This window comes from Ochotona curzoniae, unplaced genomic scaffold (genome assembly GCF_017591425.1).
Source record: "Ochotona curzoniae isolate NIBS_2020 unplaced genomic scaffold, NIBS_Ocur_1.0 contig_883, whole genome shotgun sequence".
Classification (NCBI taxonomy): Eukaryota; Metazoa; Chordata; class Mammalia; order Lagomorpha; family Ochotonidae; genus Ochotona; species Ochotona curzoniae.
This window is the reverse complement of record NW_024466599.1, coordinates 68,757,814-68,773,131: the sequence shown is the minus strand read 5'-3', so window position 1 is coordinate 68,773,131 and position 15,318 is coordinate 68,757,814. Positions and strand designations below refer to the sequence as shown.

The 15,318-nt window shown below is 40.4% G+C and overlaps 1 protein-coding gene across 1 annotated transcript in view; it reads left to right on the top strand.

The window, feature by feature from the left end:
- TMEM131 (transmembrane protein 131) overlaps window positions 1-15,318 on the top strand; it is a 157,640-nt gene that overhangs the window by 83,291 nt on the left and 59,031 nt on the right. The window contains exons 6-8 of the mRNA XM_040993760.1: window positions 6,397-6,513; window positions 8,011-8,133; window positions 14,459-14,539. Coding sequence (XP_040849694.1) covers window positions 6,397-6,513; window positions 8,011-8,133; window positions 14,459-14,539 — 321 coding nt within the window. The remainder of the gene's footprint in view (window positions 1-6,396; window positions 6,514-8,010; window positions 8,134-14,458; window positions 14,540-15,318) is intronic.

The following is a 15,318-nucleotide window of genomic DNA, read 5'->3' as shown; positions in this document are numbered from 1 at the left end:
CCATGCACATTAGCAGTACGTTGGATTAGAAGTGGAAGATCTTGGACTTGAACCAGCACCCTAGGCAGAGGCTTAAACAATTACATTGGTCCTATTTTGGCTTTTTGAAAAAGCATTTTATAAAGAGGATTGATAAGTCTCTTATTGGTAACAAAATGTTTAGTTTGTAGTATATTCATGGAAGACATCCCTGTTCTAAAATGTCTTAAAATTTTCCTGAAATTATTCTTGGTTGTTCCTTAAAATATAATTTCACAACTGTTTGAATGTGCTAGTGGTCTTGAATAATATAATTCTGGGGGAAAATCCATGTGTACAAATTCAGAGCTGAGCCCCATGAGGGTCTGCCATGGTCGTGGTTAGTGACAAGGGCCAGGAGGTGTGTGAGCCTACTCAGTGATCTGTATCATGTTACGGTACAGAGAGTAACCATCTGCACAGAACTTCATTTGCGTATAAACTGAACCCAGCTTTCTGTCACTGTGCATACATGTTGGGTGAGAAAAACCAAATAGTGAAGTAAAAATGGAACCAGTTCAAAAATAGCTCACACCTGTACTACACATTTCATTTTTAACTTGTTACCTTTACTAATTCAAAATTTTGTTATTTCTGGACACTCCACCTTTCACTTGAGTTAATGGTCAGGATTTTCACTTTTTTTTCCAGTAGACCAAGGGTAACAAACATAAATTTTTGTTGGGCTAAGTAAGCAGTGTAAATGAGGGAAATAGGCCATTTGGGCTGTGGAATGCCCTGGATACATGCAGACAATCCCAAGCCGTCAGTCTACACTCAGGAAGCCAGTGATTGCCATATGGGAGTATGTGCAATTCTTAAGAAGACTTCTAAAAACTTTTAATGTATATCCCAATTGTGATATATTCACACTGAATTTAATTTTAGAAAAACAGACAATGGATCAAACAGCATACGCTAAAGGCTATTGATTGACATATCTGAAACTAGACTGTCCCAGCACCAATTTCTTTAAAAAACAAAAAGATTTATTTTATTTTCATTTGAAAGGCAGATTTGCAAAGAGCAGAGAAAGATCTTCCATCTGCTGGTTTGCTCCCCAAATGGCTGCATTGACCACTGGGAAAATGGCAAGTTTTCCATGTTAAGAATGAGGAGGCAGAACCTTTCTGCCTGTTTATTCTATTTGTCTTTGTCATATTCTGTTAAGATCTTATTTCTTTGACACTAAAACATTGTAACTCAAAACTTTTTATTGTTCATTGCTGTTAGTTCTAGATTAATAGGAAATGCAGAAGAGAAGAGTTACTTAAAAGGTTAGGTGTTGCATAAATATATTTTAACAGTTCTCATTAAGTTTTTAGTCTTAAGAATACCTAAAAATAAAAGTAGAAATATAAAGAGGAGACTTGGGAAATGTGATTGTGTGAAAGCCTTTTTTTCTTTTTTCTGTATACAACTTCTTGTAATTATCTAATTATAATTAAAAGTAACATATTAAGGTTATAACTTAGGGCTGTTTGTCTTCCACCACTATGTAATGTACAGACCATATAGTATACAGTGTATATGTTTTCAGAATACCAATTCTGACTTCAATTTTTTGAGAGAATTATTTATCTGAGAGATATAGGAAGAGAAAGAAATCTACCCACTGATTGACTTTTTTCAGATAACCCCAGTGACAGGCTGAAGTCAGGAGCCTTGGAATCCCAGCCGAGTCTCCCTTGTGATTATAGGGGTTCATCTTGCCCTGCTTTCTTAGACACAGTAGCAGGGGTTGGCATAGGCATAGAAGCAGAGCAGCCAAGACTCTTGCTCTTGAATGGGATGATGGTGTCACAAGCAGTAGCTTAACCCATATTGGCAGCATTAGCAGATGGAAGATCTTGCCGTTTTTCTCGCTCAAATTCTGGCTGTCAAATAAATATTTTTTCTTTCATTTTTTATTGTTATTTCATGATAGGCCCTGTGATTTTTTTTTCTAATCCCTCCCCAAATCCCTTTCCCCACCGAGTTCCCCCATATCATTACAACAGTAATGATAAACAGACATAATCCATCATGCGGGCATAGACAGTGGCGATGCCCAACATCCCATTGTGATGACACATCCAACAGTTTCACTGGGAATCCATCCTCGATCTGGAAGTGGAGATGCACACTGCACTGTATCCTCACAACTGGACATGACAGTCTCCACTACACAGTCAACTATACATCCCTCCAAATGAAAAGCCACAAAACAAAATAACAGGAAGAAAAACAAATTGACATCTCCATGAAGTTAAACAACATTCCACTAGAAAAGATAGTCTTCCTTACACAGTTCCTGCACATCCTCTTAAATGAAAAGCCACAATACAAAATCAACAACAGGAAGAAAAAAAATTTACAATGCCATGATTTAAATAATATGCTACTGCATGGCTGATGTGTCACTGAAGAAATGAACAAGAAAATCAATAAGCTTCTTGAAGAGGAAGTTATTTATTAGTGAAGAATTTAATAAGAAAAAAAATGTTCTGAAGTGATGGAACTAAAAACAAAAACACAGTCTATGAGATGTCGTTTCCATTGATCTTTGTTAGATGTATCTTCCATAAGCAGCAAATAGATGAGTTTGGATGTTTTTTTAATCCAGTCTAATATATGATGTTTGATTGATGAGTTTAAGCCGTTTACATTCAGGGTTAGTATAAGTAGATGGTAATTTGGTCCTGTCATTTTAACAATGGGTTGTTCATTGATTTAATCTTGTAATTTTACTGGGGTGTTCTTCACATATGCCTTTGGTTTTGGTGGGCACTATTCTTTTTTCTGTCAAGAAAACATCTTTAAGTATCCTTTGTAGGGTGGGTTTGGAAGAGTCATATTCTTTTAACTTTTCTTTACTGTGAAAGAATTTTATTTCATCTTCAAACAAAAAGGAAAGCTTTGCTGGGCATGTTATCCTGGGCCGACAGTTTTTTCGTTTAGAATCTGGAATGTGTCACTCCATTCTCTTCTTACCTGTAGAGTTTCCTGTGAGCGGGCTCCTGTGATTTTAATTGGCATTCCTTTACATGTCAGTTGATTTTTTTTTTTCACATGCACATTTAAGGATCTTTTCCTTATATTTTATTGAAGAGAGCTTGATTATCATGTGTCTTGGTGATGATTGCTTTTGGTCAACCCTGTTGTGAGTTCTGTGCCCCTCCTGGATATTGTTTCCCAATTCTTTCACTAGATAAGGAAATTTTTCCCTTATTATTTCATTAAATAAATACATTTGTAAATACAGTGTCTGTTTCTGCATCTTTTGGGACTCTCATTAACTCTTATATTTGGCCTTTGAATGGTATCTTTCATTCTTGCATACTTTTTTTTTGGTTTAACTCAGCTCTGCTTCCAGCGTTTTTTTTTTTTTTTTTTTAAGATTTATTTATTCTTATTGGAAAGGCAGATGTACAAGAGAGGAGGAGAGAGGAAGATCTTCCAGCCAATGATTCACTCCCCGCGTGGCTGCAACAAGGTCTCCCACGCAGGTGCTGGGTCCCAAGTCTTTAGGCTGTCCTCAACTGCTTTCCCAGGCCACAAGCAGGGAGCTGCCTGGGAAGTGGAGCTGCCAGGGTTAGAACCGGTGCCCATATGGGATCCTGGCACATCCAAGGCAATGACCTTAACCACTACACTATCGTGCTGGGCCCTGCTTCCATCATTTTGATTCCCTAGTGACAGGAAAGAGCTTCCCATTCTGAGATCTTTTTTTCTGTCTGATTCATTCAATTATTGAGACTTTCCAGTGAATTTTTAATTTGCTCTAATGTGTCTTTAATTTCCAATAGTTCAACTTGATTTTGTTTCAGTGTTGCAATTTGCTGTGTGATAGATTCTTTAAATTCTTGCATGTGCTTCTTGCTGTTGGCAAGAAGCTTTATAACAAGTGTTTTGAACTCTGTATCCCTAGTCTTGATGTATTCTTAAGTTAATTCTGAGGTTGACAGAGGCTTTTTCTCCTTTGCATAGGAGTCTTCAGTAATACTCATTGTCCCTTTGTCTCTTCTTTTGCTGTTGGTCATTGCGCTCCTGGTTAGCAGATTCTTCTCCTTGGGGCAGGTTTCTAAGCTGTCTCACCCACAGGTTTACAATTCAATTTTTTTCGTTGTTTTTGGTACCTGGTTCTTTGTTTGTTGTCACTTGTGCCACTGCCTTCAGCAAGTTTCAGATCTCGGCTCTTATGTTAGATTTCTACCATGGTCTCCATAGCCCCAGCTCTGGCTCTACTCTCTCCACCTCTTGTGATCCCATGCTGAGGCTGCCCTGTTGTTTGTAGCACCTTTCTCCCACTTCCAGTTCGAGCAGTTCCCAGGATTAGGGAGACACCAGGTTTCCTAAGGATACCTTGGTTGTTGATGGTGCTGATTTTGCCACAACCTGCTTGCTTGTTAGGTTTGAGGGCTACATGGACCTATTTTGAGTTGAAAGTTGCCAAAGCCGGAATTATTTTTGATGTGGGACCAGTGCAATGCACTGATCTCGGTGAGTTCACTCCCAGCTCAGACTGCTCACTGTTATCCCTGCAGTCTCAAAGCTTTTGCTACAGTGTACAGAATGGGGCCTTCTGTGCCATTCCTGGAATTCGTGATCTGCTGGCCATTAGGTCTAGGGGCTACCCACACGTTTTCGTTGAAACCTGTAGGATGTCAGGTCATTGCTGTTCACTGAGCTAGATATGAGTACTCCGCACCCCGCCCCAGCTCAGTGCATGTGTAGTCCTGTCCAGCTTTGTCTTGTCTTCCTAAACAAGATGGCGTCCGATTCAGCTCTACTGCAGGTCTCAGCTGTAAAATCCACCCTGCTCTCACACCACCCATTTGGGATCTGCGCTCTCTCTGCTCCTGGCCAAATCAAAGAAATCAGTAGGACAGAAAGTTCTTTGGGCTTATCTCCTGAGTTCCCTGTAACTCTTGTTCCCACCTGGTTGCTGGTGGAGTCCTGGCTGTAGGTGCAGTTCAGATCACTGCTTGCTGAATGCCACTGGGGTGTCTGGTCACTGCAACACCACAGTGTTGTCTTCACTGCTTTCCTGTGTCCATCAGTCTCCAGGGCCCCTCTGCCATCTGTCTATCCTTTCCCGTTTCCTGCTTCATCCTGACTAATGTTTCTCTGTCTGTTTAAGCATGTCATTACCCTGTTCTGTCGTCTTGATTCTCACAAAATAACAACAAAAAGTCTCTCTAACTATTGCTTTAACTGTTGTCCACAAATTTTGATTTGCATTTTCATTTCCAATTGATTCAAATTAGTTTATAATTTCTCTGTTTCTACTTATATGAACAGTGGCAGTGTATTATTTAGAAGTATGTTATTTAATTTTTAACTACTTGGGAAATTTACCAGGTATAAATCTGTTTTGATGTCTGGCTCCAGTGTACATCTCACCTGATACCTACAGCTTGTAGGGATTCTGTATTCTCCAACTAGCCCAAACGCTTCCTTCAGCCATTTGCAAAAATTCTAGCTGTGTCTTTTTCCCTTTTGCATGGTAGCCACATCTCCTTGCCATTGCATGCCAAGAGTGAGCCAGGACTCACACCCATCTCTTCTGGAGGTATTGTCTTTTCTTGGGTTTTGGGCTAGTTGATAACCAATCTATTATGGGTTCAAGGAAGAAAATGTGATTTAAAAAATTTTTTTCTATTTATTATTGTTGGTAATGCAGGAAAAAAGCTCTTCCCAGCTTCGTTCACCCCAAGATAAAACCAGAACTTGAGTGATGTGTATTTTGAACTGTGTAGGGTTTAGATTTCCGTAGAGGCAGAAAGAGACTGATAGCTTCTAAAGGCTTTATTACAGGCAGAGCTGCAGTCCCAGTGTCTCCAATTTCATACCTTGGCCCTGATGTCTGCTTGTAATAAAATTGTATTTCCCTGCCTAGAGTGACATTCCCAGTCTGCACAGGATAACTGAGCATATGTACTTAGGTCCCTGCCATCTCTTGCTTTAAGTTGATATAGGTGGAGAGGTTGAGACCTGCCATATTCCTCAGAATAATAGAAGCTGCTGCTCGTTGTAACAGTAGAACATCTGTATAGAAAGCTGCACTTCATCTCTGCGCCTCCCTCAACTGATGGGATAGCTTTTAATTGGGCACTTCATTCTAGCCTAAGTGAATAGAATCCTGAAAAGTCATCTGTTAGATAGGGTTTAGACTAATAGTGGGCAAAGAGCTGTGACTGCAGACATTCACTGTGAGGACAGCTTTTTTGTATTTTACAGCAATTTGGTTATTTCAAGGAAATCCTCTAAAGGAAAAAGAGTAGTTTATGGCAATGATTCTAATATGCTTAAGATAGCTTTCGCTAATTTTAGTCAATATGATCTGATTTTTGTTTGCTGCCCAGTTTAACTTTCTTTGCTTTTTTTTTCTTCCAGAAAATTCTTCCAGGAGGAAATACATCGTTTGATGTAGTTTTTCTTGCAAGAGTAGTAGGAAATGTAGAAAATACTTTATTTATTAATACATCTAATCATGGGGTATTTACTTACCAGGTAAGAACTGGAATTAAAACTTTTTTAAAAGAATAGAATAGATGTTATCAGTTCTGACTTACCATATGACAGCGTTTTGAAAATTTACTTTGCTTGCTTTGGACATTTTCACCACATTTCCCAGAACAGTTTGAGTGTTTTAAAAGTAAGTGTCATACCAGCATAAATGTTTTGTTTCAATAAGGAGCTATGTTCTACTTCTGGTAAGTCTTTAAAGATTGTTTAGAAAGCATTTGGTACATTTTTGCTGCTTGGTTCAGTAATTGTGAGGTGCTAAATGATGCATTTAACAATGCCCTTGGGAAGTGGATGATAGGAATATCACAAGGATGAAGATCATGGCTCTTGCTATAAAGGCAGCTCCTCACAGACTGGGTGATTGTGGCCAGTCTGGCCGGAGTTGCGATCAGAGTGTTCTTCCACGTGATCCCCAGTCATCAGCTGTCCTTTTTTCTTTTTCCTCATCTAGTTTTTCACCAAGCCTTCCTTCTACATTTCTCAGGTCTGCACAGCTTGCCTTTTCGTTGCCACTGCTTGTCTCACAGCCACCATCACTTCCCACTGGATCACGCACTAGCTATCTAACTGCCTTCCAAACATGTTCTGTAATTCACTTTGTAGCCTGAGATTTTTTTCTTTATTCTTTTTGGTTGTCTTCTACTCTGTTCCCAGTGCTACAATGTAAGATATGTGAGAATAGGTATGTTATGTATCGTGTTCACTACTGTCTAAGCTTATGCTTAACATATTAGAGACATTTAGTAAATATAAGTCATTTGAATATCTGACTCAGTCAGCTGAGTCAACTAAGGTGCTTCTGTTGTTGGAATGACCTGAGGCTGGGCTCGGTATGTGAAAGGTTACCTGGGCCAGAAATCCATCTTCTGATGATGGTTCCAGTCCGGGTATGTTTTGACTGCCTATTTTATTTTGTGTTTCATAACTTCATGAAAACTGTCATTTTAGTTTCTCACCTACAGTCATCTCTCAGTATTCCTGGAATTGGTTCTTACCTACCCTACCCAAATCCAAGGATGTCCAAGTTCTTTATGTAAAAGGCATCGTGTTGGCGTATAACTGCTGCTTATCTCCTAGATACTTTAAATCATCTTTAAATTGCTTTGAATACCTAATAAGTTGGAAGGTGTCATGAAAATAGTTGTTAAACTGCTTTGTTATGGGATTAATAACAAAAAAGCCTGCACATGTTCAGGCAAATCTTTTTTTATGTTTTCTGTTTGTAATTGCTTAAATTTGCAGATGCAGATCTGTGGGGGTGTTACAGAACTCATTCCAAGAGCACATATTCCTAGTAAAACAAATATGTAGTCAATCAACTAAGGAAGCTTGTGGTTTTGTTTTTGTTTTTTAAGTGTGGGCCAGGTGGGAATTACGATTATTTCTGTCTCAGATTGATCAGTCTCCATAGAACAAAGCTATACCTCTAAAAATGTTGTAAAGCAACTCAGACTGCATTTTCCCCCTTCTTTCAAACAGGTATTTGGTGTTGGAGTTCCAAATCCATATCGGTTAAGGCCGTTCCTGGGGGCCAGGGTCCCTGTGAACAGCAGCTTCTCCCCTATAATAAACATACACAATCCTCACAGCGAGCCTTTACAGGTGAGTCCATGACAGTGACTTAGAATGAACTTGATTTTGGCACAGATTAATGCTTAACATGAAATCTCAGTTTTGTTAGCTTCCAAGACTATTTAAAATAATGGAATTGTATAGTTTTTTTTTTTTTTTACGATTTATTTTTATTGGAAAGGCAGATATACGGAGAGGAGAGACAGAGAGGAAGATTTTCTGTCTGATGATTCACTCCCCAGGCGGCCACAATGGCTGGAGCCAATCCGAAGCCAGGAGCCTCTTCTGGGTCTCCCACACGGGTGCAGGGTCCCAAAGCTTTGGGCCGTCCTCGACTGCTTTCCCGGGCCACAGGCAGGGAGCTGGATGGGAAGCGAGGGTGCCGGGATTAGAACCGGCGCCCATACGGGATCCCGGGGCGTGCAAGGCGAGGACCTTTATCACTGTGCCATTGCGCTGGGCCCTGTATATCTGTTTTAAGAACATTGCTTTAATGCAGCTTGCTGTAGTCTTAATTTAGTAGTAGCAATCTCGATTGTGGGTTTTTTGGAACGTTTTTAAACAACTGTGGTTTCTCTGGTTTTACAGTTGGACAGCTCTACCCTTATTTTCAGAAAAGTTTTCAGTTACACGTTTTTTGTTTGTTGTTGTTCTATGAGTTCTTTCTGGCCCCAAATAATTTTTTGGTGGTATTTCTGATGATGGCAGCCTAGAAATTAACATTTGGGCAAAGATGATACCGAATAATTAAATGCAAACTGAGTTTCTATTTTAAAAGTCAAGTTCCTTCTCTTTCTCGGTCTTCTCTTGATAATTACTTTCGAATTTGAAATCTATTCCCCAAGCTCCTGCTCTCCTTCACATAGCGTTCAGAAATCCAGAGATTTCCTTAAATCCCCACTCTGTGTCTCACTGGCAGGTTACAACCATAATAAGATGACGTTGTCTGATGGAAGATGTGGCAGCTTTCCAGTGCAGCCACACACGGGGTCCTACAGTTGTCTGGGACCAACACTGCAGGATTTAACAGTTGCTTTAAAATGACAGGTGGAGGGAAAATAATGTTTTGTGGTAAGCACAGAACTTTGGCAACTAAAGAAGTTTTTGCTGTGCTACAACCCCCAGGATAAATGATTGAAAGCAGTGAGATGGGAAATGAAGAACAGGGAGATTTTCAGGGCTTGAGTTGATAAAGCAGAAAGAAGTCTCTCCCCTAGACTGGGCTGATGCTGTATGGGGCTGACAAGACAAAAACATCTCCTGTCTTCTTCATCAGATTGTCATTTTATATCTTTTTTGTTGCTTTAGGCAGTGGTGAATTTTCCCAATCATTGTTAACTTTATTATGTATCTACACAGAAATTCTACTGCTTTCTTCACTTGGCTGTTTTTAAAGAAAGAAGTCAAACCTTGTACACTCACTGTGGCCACTCCGCAGAGGGGGTTGCCCACACAGCTGTAGATGGTGTGTTACGTGTTTTCCAGACTGCAGACCTGGGAGCTGCTCTCCAGTGGACCCATGTAGCTGGCCTGACTCACTCATTCCACCATTTTTTGCAGTTCCTGCCTTTTCTCCACAACATTTGGAGTTATGAAACTCTTCTCCAGAAAACAGTTATCTCTTTAAATGTAATTCATGAATTCTTTTTTCTACATAACTTTTTTGTGAATATATTTATTTGAAAGACAGAGTTGCGGAGAGAGGGAGGAAGTGACAGAAACAGAAAAAAATCTTCCTTTCACTGGTTCACTCCCCAAATGGCCACGGTGGCTGCATCAGAGCTGATCCAAAACCAGAAACCAAGAGCTTCTTCCAGGCCTCCCATGTGGGTACAGGAGTGCAAGCTCGTATTGGGTCCTCTTGTGCTGTGTTCTCAGCCAGATTAGCAGGGAGCTGGACAGAAGTGAAGCAACCTGGGCTAGACTGCATCTGTATGGGATGCCAGCATTCCAGGCAATGGCTTACTCACTGGGGCTCTCCAGTTCATGGCTTACCAGAGTGAGCTTTTCACCAGCATAGTAGGAAAGCAAATGCAAAACTCAAGTTGTCCTGTTAGAATTACTATAGGTTATTTAGGACGTCACTGTTAGTTTGGGAGTGCTGTAGTGTATTATACCGTGTCTCTAGTCTTTTCCTTTAAATGAAGAAATTACAGTGACTGGTATTGCAGTGTAATGGGTAAAGCCTACAATAGTGGCATTCCATTTTGGGGCCAGATCATGTTCTAGGTGCTTCCCTTCCAGTCAGTCCTCCAACAATGGCCTAGGAAAATCGAGGATATCCCATATGACTCCCCAGACCTGGCCATTTTGGCCATGTAGGGGAGTCAACCCTTCGATGCAAGAGTCTCTGTCTCCCTATAATCTTAACTTTCACATCTCGTAAACACACACACACATAGTAAATCAAGACAATGTATGATTTCTTCATTATACAACACAACATATTGGTACATTCTTGCTGAAAGAAAATGTTAACATTTCAAATTGTGTGAAACAGTGCTACCTTGAACTCTACCTTTTAATCTGGCTCTATGCAACCAACTTTGTGGGGCAGTAAAGTTCTCTATCTGCTTTGTTTGATGCTGAGGCAACTAGCTCTGTGACTGCTGGCTAAGGAAGTGAATTTTTATTTCATTTTAAGTCATTGAAATGTATGCAGTTACATATAGGCAGTAGTTACTGTGTTGACAGCCGAGTGCCAGTCTCAGTTCCTTCCACATTAATAAACACCACTCATCTTGGGTTAGTTTCTAACCTTTGCTGAACATTTAAGGCATATAAGTGGGTACACAAAGTAAATACATTTTGTAGAAATTTGTTGACTTTAATTTTATCCTCCCCTAAATTATACTAAGATAAATAGTATCAGATTTTTTGGAGATACTTATTTATTTTTTGTTGGAAAGTCAGATATACAGAGAGAAGAGACAGAGGAAGATCTTCTGTCTGCTGATTCACTCCCCAAGCGGCCACAATAGCCAGAGCTGAGCCAATCAAGCCAGGAGCTTCTTCCAGGTCTCCCACGTGGGTGCAGAGTACTGGGGCTTTGGGCCGTCCTCTACTGCTTTCCCAGGCCACAAGCAGGGAGCTGGCTGGGAAGTCGAGCCGGGATTATAACCGGTAACCATATGGGATATCAGCATGTGCAAGGCGAGGACTTTGGCCACTAGGCCGCTGCACCGGGCCCCATAGCATTGGATTTTTAATCTTCCGTTTTCAAACATTGTTCTGGTTTCCATGATCCTTTGAAAAAAATAAGTGAATTAGTAAGTGATGATTGGGGGAAGAGTGGAGGTGTGTTTGTGTGTGTCTGTTTTTTCCAGAACGTTGTCTGTAGTCACTCCCTGTGTATTAGTGATTAATGTAGTTAGTACTTTAGCACTATAATGAATCAGGAGGCAAGTAATAATGCTCATAAAATCTGAGCTCATCAGTCTGTGCTGACTACATTCTCTTGAAGGAAACATGAAAAAAGCTGAAAAAATCCTTTTAGGTTTATACATACATGTTGCTGTTTTTCTTGTTTAGTCCTTTTACAGGATCTTTTGTAATTACACAAGGGAGAATTTTGTTCCCATTTTCTTAGTTCATTCCAAATTTAAGTTCATTAAATGTATATTTTTTAAGAACTGAGGATCCTGCCTTTAAATGTTAGTTTCCTGTACATGAGCCAGTTGGTCCTAGATACCGCAGAGAAAGGGAAGCAAAAGGCATCACTAAGGCTTGCACTCAGTGTTTGTAGCAGCCTCATCTCTAACGGCCACACACTGGAAACAGCCCCAGTGCCCATCAACATGTGACTGGGTAATAAACCACAGTTATCGCTATCAAATAGAAGTGAACTATAAATAGATACACAGTCACACATCTCAAAATTATTACTCAAGAGAACATACCATTTTAAACATTATATTTATGTGAAATTGTGAAAATTGCAAACTAATCTACAGTGCACACATGAGTGGATGCCTGGGAATGGGAGGTGCAGAGAGGGAGGATGGTTTCAGCAGTCAGGAAGAAATTTGGGGGAGGGGTGGGAACTGGTAGATATAGCACCATTATTGCAGAACTGGCTTCATGCCTACATATGTCAGAACTCATCAAGTTGTATATTTTATCTATTTATTATGCTTCAGTGAAACTGCAGTAAAAATGTTCTTCAAAAATTGTGACCGTGAGCACAAACCAAAAAGCTGTTAGTACCTATGAATTTGCTACCAGTAGAAACCAAACACTTCCTACTGTATTAAAACTGTTAAAGACTGGCATTGTAACTTGACAGGTTGTTGCCAGTGATGATAGCATCCTGTGTCAGATCAGTGGTGCAGTTTGCACCTGCTCCCCTTCTGATCCAGCCACCTGCCAAAGTGCCTGGAAAGGCATAGGGAGATGACTCAGCCACCCACATGGGAGCCCAAGTTGGAGTTCCTAGTTCCTGACTTGGGCCTGGCCTAGAGCTGGCTGTTATGACTATTTCGGTTATGAACCAGTATGTGGAACATCTCTCTCACTTTCTCTTTCCCTCCCTCTGGTTTTCCCCTACCCTCTCTCTTAGGCTGCCTTTCGAAAAAATGAACAGATGTTTTTAAAAATGGTTGCATTTATCTTGGAATAATGTTTAAAAGCTTTAGTATTTCACAGGGTAGATTTTAGATCCACTGCTAAATCTTGTTATATATGTGTAAATAAAGGAACACTCTATAAGAAACACAGAATTTGGGGTTCATTGTGATGGCTCAGTAGTTAAATCCTTGCCTTACAGACAGGATCCCTTATGGGTGCCAGTTCACATCCTGGCTACCCCACTTCCCATCCAGCTCCCTGCTTATGGCCTGGGAAAGCATTACGGGATGGCTCAAGGCCTTGGGATCCTGCACCCATGTGGAAGACCTGGATCTTAGCTTCAGATTGGCTAGGCTCTGGCCATTGCAGTCATTTGCAGAGTGAACCATCAGATGGAAGGTCTTTCTCTCTGTCTCTCCTTTACTGTATATCTGCCTATCCAATAAATAATATTTTTTTTTAAAAAAAGAAATATAGAACTTGTGTTTTTAAAATTTAATGATGTCTGTGAATTATGCTCTTTGAAAGAAGAATTGTCTATTGCTTTCCGTAATCAAGTCTGAAAAAAGTTAACGCTATTTGGGTTTCCCTTTTGTTATTATTTTTTTTAATATTTATTTTTATTGGAAAGACAGAAATACAGAAAGGAGAGACAGAGAGGAAGATATTCCGTCCAATGATTCACTTCCCAAGCGGCCACAATGTATGGAGCTGAGCCAATCTGAAACCAGGAGCTATGAGCTCTTCTGGGTCTCCCACGTAGGTGCAGAGTCCCAAGGCTTTGGGCTGTCCTCAACTGCTTTCCCAGGCCACAAGCAGGGAGCTGAATGGGAAGCTGGGCCGCCGGGATTAGAACTGGTAACCATATGGGATCCCGGGGTGCGTGCAAGGCGAGAACTTTAACCACTACACTATCACGCTGGGTCCTGGGTTTCCCTTTTTTGTGATTTTTTTTTTATTGGAAAGGTAGATCAGATTTATGGAGAGAAGAGACAGAAAATCTTTCATTGCTGATTCATTCTGCAAATGATCATAATGGATGATCTGAGCTGATAAAAAGCTAGCGGCTTCTTCCAGATCTCCCACATGGGTGTAGGATGTCAAGGCATTGGTCCTGCTCCACTGATTTCCCAAACTATAAGCAGGGAGCTGGACAGGGAGTGGAGCAGCCACACTTAAACCAGCACTCATATGTGATCCTGGCATTTATAAGGTGAGAATAGAGCCTTTGAGCCATTGCGCCAGGCCCCCAAATTTACTTTTCAAAGTTACTTTTAATGCAATTACTGCAATTACTTACACCTCTGAGATGCTGGATTTAATGGTACTTATCCTGCATATCTGTCAATATTTTAAAATTTTTGGGCCCGGCGTGATGGTGCAGTGATAAAGGTCCTCGCCTTGCACCCCCGGGATCCCATATGGGCGCCGGGTCTAATCCTGGCAGCTCTACTTCCCATCCAGCTCCCTGCCTGTGGCCCAGGAAGGCAGTGGAGGACGGCCCAAAGCTTTGCGACCCTGCACCCACGTGGGAGACCCGGAAGAGTCTCCTGGCTTTGGATCGGCATAGCATCGGCCCATTGCGCTCATTTGGGGAGTGAATCATCGGATGGAAGATCTTCCTCTCTGTCTCTCCTCTCTGTATATCCGTCTTTCCAATAAAAATAATAAAATAAAATCTTTTAAAAAATTAAAAATATATGTTTTAAAATTTTCTCTAAAATTAGGACTTCTCTGTCATGGCAAATTACTCACATTGAGAATATGATTTTGTGTTCTGTTATCCTAGGTGGTAGAAATGTACTCAAGTGGAGGAGACCTTCACCTAGAACTCCCGACAGGTCAACAAGGAGGTACCAGGAAATTATGGGTGAGTGTTAGTACAGTTTTTCATTGGTGCACTCATGTGAGACCAATTATCTTATTAATACATGAAACAGTATTTGACTCCTATCACCTGAAGAAGTTTTGGATGGCTGTTCTTTAGTAATCAACATTAAATTCATATCAAACACTCTTAAAAATTGGGTAGGAAAATTGAGAAACTAGATAATCAAGCCATGGAGCAGTAAGCAGACTTGGCAGGGACTTTAGTCTTGCCGTGTAGAAGGGAAACAGTTTCAACTGTTTTCTCAGATTTTATTGGTAAAATTATCTCTGTTTATGATGTGTTCCATCCTGAAATTTAAAGACTTCTAGATTCGTTGTATTTTTTGAAGAAAGAGAATTAAATCAGATTCACCACTGTATTAGTTTTATACACACTAACAAAAGAGATGACTTTTGCAAAAAACTGTTGACCTCTGTGATGACTTAGAAAATTCTAAAATCTTCAATGATCAGCATCTACCTCCATATTGGTAAATACTTCCTCTTCCTGTTGGCGAACACTAGCAGCTACAGATCAAATTCAAGGATATGTAGGAGCTCCTTTACTTGTGCAGGTGCCTGACACATGAGAAGTTTGTGTTTGTTTCCATGTTGTGTACCACATTTTCATCTGAGAAGGGAAAGATGGTGATAGTGAGCACATTCTTGTAACAGGACCTGTCAGAGAGCTACTCTTCAGTAATTGGGGACACCGTGACTTTACTGCTAGGACCAAGGTGAACCAAGGTGTCTGTAGTAATTGCTCTGTTAAACATACAC